Source organism: Rhagoletis pomonella, unplaced genomic scaffold (genome assembly GCF_013731165.1).
Source record: "Rhagoletis pomonella isolate Grant_MI unplaced genomic scaffold, Rhpom_1.0 Rhpom_scaffold_00658, whole genome shotgun sequence".
Lineage (NCBI taxonomy): Eukaryota > Metazoa > Arthropoda > Insecta > Diptera > Tephritidae > Rhagoletis > Rhagoletis pomonella.
In genome coordinates, this window is record NW_023459212.1 from 59,194 (window position 1) to 68,938 (window position 9,745).

A 9,745-nucleotide genomic window follows, 5' to 3' on the forward strand; every position below is an offset into this window, starting at 1 on the left:
AGAATGCTTATGTCCAATCGATCGTTGTTGACGAATCTGTAAGCATCGTACATAAGCTGAGCGCGATTACGGTGATGTACTTTATGGGGTTGCTCTACCAAGCCATCAGCAATTAAATGCCAGTTTTGTTCATCGTAGTTAATGCGATAGTAACCCGTGGATTGTTTATTCAAAATCAACCAATCATCAGCGGCAACTTCTTGGTCGGTGATAGTGATTTGTCTGGTATTGAGAAGGTAATGCGAAGCCGTTGTATTACGGAAGTCTGACTTGGAACGGGCAACATAGTTGAATGGCACGTAGTATGTTTTGTCCGAAGTAATGTTTACGTTATCATTGTAAGCAGTTTGGGTGATCGTGAACGTGTTGGAGCTGTAATTTCGTGTAACTGTTAGTAGTGGATAGCCAGATTGCTGTGACCATGTGGGGAACATAACGTCTATGCGCGCGGGAATGCTGAGTTGGTGTTCATCAACAGCACTCTGCAGTGCTGAAAAAAGCTCCCATTCCTCGGCAGAGTCGAATGCGCTGCATGGAGAATGCATTAGTGGTTTGAGTAAGATTTAAGCGAAATTTATAAACAAGTAAAGCACTACTATATATGAAAACTTACTTCTGAGTTAGATATTTGTTCAAACCGGAACGAAATACTGAATCGCCGAGAGCATGCTGCCACATGAAAAGTACCGAGCAAGGTTTGGCATAAGAAGAGGTACCGTACCGAGCTGAAATCTCGGTGGGTGTTTGCGCATAATGGGTCATGGGCACCACGCTACCACTACCATCATAAATAAGCGCCGATTGGTAGTTGTTAGTATGCATTATTTGATAGACGTCCCACTCGGGATTAACCTAAATATGTTGGAGTATTAGAGAGGTGATAAGAAGTGGCATAGCATTCGTTATCCGCTTTGATTACCAATAAAAAAAAACTCACCTCATTTACGCCATGGTATGAGAAGAGTGTCGCGAAACCCTCTTTGAGCCACAGATATGTCCACCACCTAACTGCTACATGATTGCCAAACCATTGGTGTGTGAATTCATGTGCGATGATATTGGCGATGGAATTCTGTGTGCTTGACGTCGATGAACTTTTGTTGTAAAGCAAGTACGCTTCACCATAAGTGACCAATCCCCAATTTTCCATAGCGCCACCCTTTCCAGGTATTGCCACTTGCACCATTCGCGGCAGCGCAAAAGGCACATCGTAGTACTCGGCCAAGCGCTGTAAGATCAATATACCCGAGAGTAGACCGAATTCATGATTGTCAACAGTTCCCGGTTTCGAATAGAGCCGGTGTGGCAGTGAATGCAACACACCTTCAGACCATTCATAGTCGGACACATGGAAAGCAATCAAATATGTGGAGACAGTCACATTTGTCTTATCGAAGACCGTTACACCAGTTCTGCAAAGAGAGACCATTTTTAAGGTAACACATTTTTATATAACACTAAATTTAAAGTTGTATGCTTACGAGCTGGCGGTTTCGTTTATCGGCATATTGGATATTGCACTATACGAAGGATCGTGTTTGATGGTTATTGTGAAGGTGGCGCGTTTGGCTGGTTCATCGTAACAGGGAAATGCGTGGCGGGCATTTGTGGATTCGAATTGTGTTGTTGCCATATAACTGTAAGTAACAAATTATTTTTAGCAATTAGACCAATATATGTATGTGATTTCATTATGCATTTCTTATTGTCTTACTGCACTTGATTGAGTTCGTCAGTGTAGGAAAGTCGATGAAATCCTCCAGCGTCGGTTCGCAATTGGCCATTATACGCAATAGTCAAAGTCCAGTTGGTATCTTTGTTAAGGCTAAGACTTGCGTTTACTGGTGTTAGACTAAGGAATTCCCTTTCGGATTCGTATGACCAACTCAATTCATACTCAATTGCATTTGCTTGGCTTGCATTTTTTAATGGTGGCCTGGAAGCCTTCAAGTTGACGCGCATGTACTACAATGGTTCTTGTGTCCTCGGTAGCCGTTATCAGAATTTGAACTTTGCCGGTAAAATTTCTTGTACCGTTATGCACATTCGTTGTCAATTCGATGTCGTAATGTATGGGCTCGGTGTTGTTTGGCAAGCGGTAATTGCCATCAGCACGCACGCTATAATCAATTCCTGATTCTTTTTCAACGATATGATCGCTTGGACTTTCAATGTCCTGCGGCGGCAGATGAGCTACTGATGCCTCTGAGGTCTCTAATACAGATGAGGCAATTAGGGCCAATGTGGCCAAAAGGACAACGTTCAGTTTAACTTTAGTGTGGATCATTTCGTGAACTAAACGGCCGCAGCTCAAGAAACGAAATACTCAAAAGAAATTTATTGTGGGTCATTTTTAAGGTCTTCAAACTGACTTGGGTTTGGCTATCAGTAATATCGATTTGCAATTTACGTGATAGGCAAGTGATTGATTGTAGTGCTTTTCAGATTGGATTGTGGATCTAAGCGGTGTCTGCGGGCGTCGAGAAATTTGTTTCGTTTAATTCGCCTTTGCTATCTTTATGAAGCAATATTGGACATTCCGATTAGTCTAATGGATTTTAGCGGTGTTATGAAACATTTATGACACACGCATATCGGGTCATAAAGGTTTGATAAGAGGTACATTTTTTTAAATAAGGAAGTTAAGTGCATACTTACTAGGCGTTTTTCTGTTTTATTTACATTTATGTAAATGTATGCGAAGGTTTTTCGCTACTCACATCAGTATATTTCAATGGTCACGTACAATCAAATTATCAAATAAACTTTATTATAACAACCAGCTATTTTTCGATTGCTTACTTTGAAGTTAGTTTGCGCCAGTACTACTTTCAAAAGAATTTGATATACGATGCCATAAATTGGCCGATTTTTTTGTGATTTGGTGACTACGTATTGAAGCATGATACCGTAGACGTGAGTACAAAATTCGGATTTTAGTTTGTGCCCACGTCTCGCTATCAAAAAATTGTATTTGCCTAAACTGTGTCAAACAAAAAATTACTACATTGTTTTCTTTCGGTCTTGATGTGTTTTGATTAGGGATGCTAATCTCGGGATCCCGGAATCCCGGCCTTTTTTAAGATATGGGATTTGTTGTTGTTGTTGTTTTTGTAGCGGCAACAACAACCCCGCCCAGATCAGTTAATCCCTCAATCGGGATTTGTAATTTGCAATGGTGGCAATAATAGAAACGGCTTATGTTAACCAGGTTTTGCTATATTTCTTTTGTTCATTTAATATTTAAATACTATTTTTTTTATAAATGTAGAGCTAATTATACATGCACATAACACCGTGTGACAAGCAATTTTACATCAATCAATATATTGGCGAAGCCATGGGTCAAATACATGCAGTGAAATGATTTAAAAAATTTAGTGCAATATACTTTGGAAAACAGTATAAGTATAAAACTAAAAAGAAACTCTGTCCTTAAAGATTTTATCCTTGAATAACTTTGCAATTTTGCAATATTTTTGTAGAAAAAATTATATGCAGTCCTTCTAACTTTATTAGTTTAAAAAAATAAAATTGATTAAAATGGCATTTTCAATACCTATTCGTTCTTGTGAATCCAAACAATTTTAATTTTTGTAAATACTACAGATTTTTTTGGTACCCCTTTTTATATTCTACATTGCACTGAATTTTTTAAATAATTTTTAGAATTTAACCTATCTTTGAAATTATAAAGTTCTTATAAAACAAATTCTGAAACCAAAAACGCAGTTTTACTATATCTGGCCCGTAGTGTAGTGAGTATATTGATTGCTGAATTTCAATTGTTATTGTTCCAACCTGTATCAATCTATTTACTCATAAAGTTTAGAAAACTTCGAGGTACGAAATTTTATAAGTATAGCCCATTAAATTACAGGAGGATAAAGTGCAAGTTTCAAGTGACTAAAAGTAAAGTTGATTTTTTATATTTTTTTTTGCTATGGGTGTCACGCCTTTTTTTCCCCTACAAAGTATGTTCGACAATTTATTTATATGAAAGAAAATGACCAGCATGGTTTAAAACATTCCTAAAACTCAATGGTATTTTGTAAATGCATGAAACTTGCATTTTATCCTACTTTAATTTAATGGGCTATAAAACTGCGTACCACAAATTTTTCTAAAAATGCTGATTAAAAAGTTTGAAAATTTATAATTTTTGTACCAATTTTGAAATGCGCATTTAAATGCAGTTAATTATATGTAAAATGAGGTAGACTGTTATAAAAAAAATTTAAATATTAATTAAAGAAATGAAATAAATACTAAATGGTTGAAAAATGGCGTTTCTTTTATTTTTGCCACTTTTGCCGCGTTTCTTTCGACATGCCGTATGTTACTTTATCAGATATGTATGCGCTAAAGTATTGCTAAATGCATATAAATTTAATTAGCTTTGTTCTGTTACTAATGAAATATTTTTCAATTTAAATAATAAAGTGGATTTCAAACCCGTTTATTTATTACTTATTATATGGTAGGACAGCTTCTCAAACTATATTGATGCAATTTTCTCATGTTTAGTTGTTGGAAAATAATGAATATATAAATCCCGGCAGTAATCCCGGGATTGTATGAACGATGTCCCGAAAATCCCACGGATCGCGAAAATCGAAAAAATTACCACCCCTAGTCTTGATCCTGTTACGCATATGGAGGGACCTAAAGTTTTACCCCGCCTCCGAACGGCAATTGTATTTTTATGAGCAGATTTTTTAGGGCAGAAGTACACTCGGAGGTTTACCATTGCCCGCCGAGGGGTGACGGCTGATAGAAAAAACTGTTTTTTTTTCAATTTATGTAGATGACACTCGGATCAGAGATCGAACCCTATTCCTACGTAGTGGTGGTATCCACTCTACTCACTCAGCCACAGCGGGCAACAGCAACATATATACTATATATAAAAAAAAAAAACTAAGTAAAGCAAAAATAGCCAAAACTTTTAAAAATGTCGCGTTCGTATTTATATTCTCGCCACTGTATGTCTAAGGGAACTACGATAAATTGTTTATCGGATAACAATAATAAATATCGTTGACGTCAATTGCTGTGGTGGAATATTGAAGAATTTGCTAAATATTCGTATGCAAAACTATTAAGTACATATCAGTGCACAGTGGTTCAAAACTGGAATTAACAGCTCTATTCTGCGCTGGTAATATGAAGTTTGTAACCGGTAAATAAAGTTCCTGTCAATTTTTAAAACCTTTTCGCATTCTGCGTACTCTTGTAACCGGGAAATTTTGTTACCATCTCATAAGCTGGTAACAAATTATTGCCCCGTAAAATATGCAATGCCAGGATTTGCACAATTCTTCATAGCTGAATTGCTGAATATTTTAACTGCATTACCAACGTACCTAGAATCGCGGTGACAAGAACTGGTAACATTTTTTGGTAATACAATTTTACGGTTACAAAATCTTCGGTAACGTGCAGAATAGACCTGTAACTGTTAATAATTCACCGGAGCTTTAATTTTTAATGAAAGCTTATAAAATTAGCAACAGACCAGTTGACCCATAGTTTTGAATTTTTATTTGTTTATATTAATTTTTTAAGTGAAAAGTTCAGAAAAAATAGCAATTTTGGAGAAAATCGATTCTCCTTCTCTAGTTAGTAAATGTTGCATAACAAGATCTATTTAAAAACCATTGTGGGGTTCCCTCAAATCGAAATCAAATTCACAAGAAAAATTGTTTCACAAAAAATTAACGCGAATTCTCGGCAGCTTGCGGCTTGCACTTCAATCTATCTATAATCTATCTATAAAACTGCATACCCAAATTTTTCTAAAAACTAAAAATAAAGAAATTTTCTTTTAGTGATTTTTTTTTGTAAACATAAAAAAATTTTCCGGTATAATTTATTTTTTCGTTTTGGGGGAACCCTAAAATTGTTTTCAACTAGTTTTATTACTTAACATTAACTGGAACAAGAGTCGATATTCTTGAAAATTGACACTTTTTCTGCAGTTTGCACTACAAAGTTTAATATAAGCAAATAAAAATTCAAAATTCGGACTCAACTGGCCTCTTGCAAATTTTATAAGCTTTCGTTTAAAAAAATTGATTGAAAAATTAAGGCTCCAGTGGATTATGAGCAGTATGCCAGTTTTGAGCCACTTTGCAGCGCTGCTGGCCTCTGTAGGAAATGTGAACATTTCTTCATGCATGGCGGAAAAATTCCGCAGAATGATGAGAGCATTCTTATTCGTTGGTCATTCCTAGTCGGCAGTTGGTTGGCTATCGATATTTGTTATAAGTTTTGTTATCGATGTTACTATCAATTAATTAGTCGATCTTGTTATCGATATATCTATCGATATACCGATGTCGTCGTTGGTATATTTATCGATACAGTTACCGATATTGTAATCGATATAATAATCGGCACATAACATGTGATCACACGATTTGACATTACATGACATGACATCATATGACACTAAATCACATGATTTGACATGACATCACATCACATGATTATCATACATATCGCGTCATCGCACCTCACAGCATCTAGGTGAATATTTAGATGAAGAAAAGGATAAAAGCAAAGAAATTAAAAATAAAAACAAAGATGAAGGCCAAGGTAAATTTAAACACTTTACTTTTATATGAAGAAAAGAGTATAAAGATAAAAATTAAGATACAGGAAACAGAATAATATAAATGTAATTTGAACGATAAAATCAGGTATAAATAAAGAAAAAAGATAAAATACAACCTTAAGCTTATAACATTAAATTAACTAGCCTGTCAATTTATTCACAATTTTGAACCAAAAAAATGCATATGTACATAAATTCGTTACGAGCCAACTAGATACATATGTATCGTATAATTAATTTCTCCAGTGTGGTCCAGGCGCAGTTATTTTTATTTATTTTTTTTTTGCCGTATTTAGATGCCATATTTATGTAGTGGCCAATTAGATTCGATGTTAGCTTCTTTTTGTAAAAATATTAATTTCCTTGAACAATTTCTTGAAAAAATCAGTTTGAATTTCAATGAGTGCTCCTAATGTAACATAGATACATACATGTACATCTCCTGCAACATTTTCAAATGATTTCACCAATTATTTATTAAAACATTTGGTGTTGTAGCGAAAAATTTCTAACAATTTTTGTTTAGAATTTGACCAAAAAAAAATTAATTTTAAGATACATACATACTAGGGATGTTGCGAATGTGGAATTTTAGACATCCGCGGATGCGAATGCATTATATCAGAATATGATTCAAAAATGCCCTATCTCAGACTTCGGTTCAAAAACGCCCTACCTCACTTGAAAATGTATTGAAAATGTGGTGAGATAGGGCATTTTTGAACCGAATTTTGAGATAGGGTAGGTAGCCTAAATACCAACCTACCAAATGGATAAAAACTTACCAGTTTTGGTAGAAAAAGTCCACTTGTGGCAACACTGGTACCAATCGTAATGGTTTTGAAAAGTTTTGTTTCTTAACTTAAGTATAGGAGGGTTGCCACTGTTTAAAACTCAAATTCAATTTGCCTTAAGTGAATTAGCTAAGCAAAATATGTATCACCATATGGTCGCCAAACGGAAAAGATTTTATAGGTAGTAGTTCGAAATTATTTTGAAGAGGGTTGCCACCTGCTTGGAATGCCAAATTTAGTTAACTTATACGCAAGTTATATGAAATATCAAAATATGGATGTCAAAGGAAAGAGTATTAAGAGTCCTTAGTTTCAACACTAAGAGCTGGTTCCTCCAACTCAACTTAACTTAGTTTAGCCATTTTTTGGACTTAAGTCAAAAGTTAGCCTACCTTTTACACAGCTTATAATCGATTTTGTAATCGATTTAGTTATCGATTTTGTAACCGATCTTGTAATCGATTTAGTTATCGATATTTTTATCGATTTTGTTATCGATTTTGCTATTGATATTATTTCGATTTTGATATCGACATCTTCATCGATTTTTTATCGATGTTTTTATCGAAATCATTATCGCTTTTGTTGTTTTTTTTCTTAGTGTGTGCTTTCGTTTTTGACTTGGATATGCTCTTAACCATACCACATACGTCTAAGTTTAGCGAATGTATATCCGATACAGCCTGCAGACCAAGATGAAGGCGTTGGACTGTTCCTTTTTTTAACTGAGATTTATTTTATCGGTACAGGGTGATTTGAAATTTGATGAAATTAAAAACCTGCACTAGCCGAGAGCTCTCTTCACTCAGAAACGGCTGTACGGATTTAGATGAAATCTGGCACTCGGAGCGCTTATAGCTACGGTGACCATCCGTCCTTTATTTTAAAGGACAGTCCTTTATTTTAACCCCCTGTCCTTTATAATTTTTGTCAAACTAAAGGACGCCATTTGTCCTTTATTTCTTAAACTGTCCTTTAAATAAGCTTTGGATTTTGCAGAGGTCAATTTTTAAACATAGAATATGAAAAAATAAAAATGTCCATAATTTAACAGAATGAAACCCTTCGCCAGTTTGCTTCGCACCCCACTTAAGGGTCACGAATCCTTGATAATACTGATAAGGGAAAATTTGTATAATTGAAAAAAATAATTAACTAATATTTAGACATTTTCGCAGAAAAAATACTATACTTTGAGTAAAATTCATTGTAGGCAAAAGCACAGGGAGTGTTGTGCCCTGGATCGTGTTGCACGCTAAGATTCCAGATCCACTGAAAAATAACAATAAACCTCCGCTCAATTATGATAAACGAATTGTAGCAGCAAAGGATGGCGAAGTCCTTTATAAGGATTTGGTTTCATTTTTCGGAATCGGTTAAGATCCAGTTATAGCGCCATTCGAGAAGAGGAACTTGTACAATTTAATAAAATAATTAAATATCAAATATTTGATCTCAATTACCATCATACAAGTTGTATGTTCGTATTCTAAAATCATTAGGAAAAATGTCCTTCATTTTACGTTCGTTAATATGGTCACCGTACTTATAGCCATGACTAACATTTGGAATATTTTGTAGGTTTTTGAAATTCTATTTTGGGCGTTTTAACGCCATTCGGGGTCGCAAGTAATTTATATATTGGCATTGCTGAACACAAAATAGGCTAATGCTTGTAATTTACTTCTTATACTTCTCATTTCAAAGATGTTATATAGTAATTAGAATTATTTCCCCCAAAACTTCAGGTCGTTCCATAATTCCCCTTTAAAATTGTAATTCCATTCCTATGTCGTGCGAAAATTATACAAACTATCTGTTTTAATTTAATTTTAATTAAGTAATAATCATTTCTTTATAAAAGAAGTTAAACGTGTAATAACAAACTCATCTCCCCTTTTTCATAATCACTTTGCGTAAGAATTTCCCCGCCGCACGAAACATGTGCCCAATTTGTGTGGCACTGCTGCGGGCGCCCAATGAGGCGGCGTGTGTGGATTGTTGGCGTCGTTTAAACCATTCGTAAGTTTGATTGCTGAATTTTTCAAGGAAGATCTCACTGATTTTCACCTTCTTTCCGATGCGTGGCGAATCAGCAGCGATGACACTCTTCTCGCGGCCGACCTTCTGTAGCTCAGTGACAATTTTATTGCGTAAATCGAGGAACTGTAAAAAAATCAGAAAATTTTAGTCTTGCACCTTTTTATTTGTGAAAAAGTTTGGCAATTACCTGTTCACGATGTACTCGCGTCATATATTCGGCTATGCGATTAAAATTCTCGACGAACATTTGCGAACGGCAGAGCACACGGTAATTGCTCTCGAAAAACTC

General features: G+C 35.2%; 2 protein-coding genes across 2 annotated transcripts; both read right to left on the reverse strand.

Annotated features, from left to right (window-relative positions):
• LOC118751349 (aminopeptidase N-like) lies at window positions 1-2,287 on the reverse strand (the record flags this gene model as incomplete). Its single annotated transcript, XM_036486155.1, is given in 6 exon segments — window positions 1-528; window positions 614-852; window positions 938-1,412; window positions 1,482-1,637; window positions 1,715-1,914; window positions 1,916-2,287. Coding segments are annotated over 6 exon segments (1,970 nt in total), but the record flags the coding sequence as incomplete, so codon positions are not given.
• Window positions 2,288-9,228: 6,941 nt separating this feature from the next.
• On the reverse strand, window positions 9,229-9,739 carry LOC118751350. Its single transcript, XM_036486156.1, has 2 exons — window positions 9,644-9,739; window positions 9,229-9,579 (listed from the first exon to the last, which is right to left on the reverse strand). The coding sequence occupies exons 1-2, from the start codon at window positions 9,701-9,703 to the stop codon at window positions 9,301-9,303; spliced, it is 339 nt and encodes a 112-aa protein (XP_036342049.1). The 5' UTR covers window positions 9,704-9,739; the 3' UTR covers window positions 9,229-9,300.
• Window positions 9,740-9,745: the final 6 nt, after the last annotated feature.

Bases quoted from the DNA above. Each gene is read 5' to 3' on its own strand.
- LOC118751350 (XM_036486156.1), bottom strand. From the start codon at position 9,703: ATGTTCGTCGAGAATTTTAATCGCATAGCCGAATATATGACGCGAGTA. The intron at 9,580-9,643 runs GTAATTGCCAAA...ATTTTTTTACAG, and splicing joins CGCGAGTACATCGTGAACAG to TTCCTCGATTTACGCAATAA.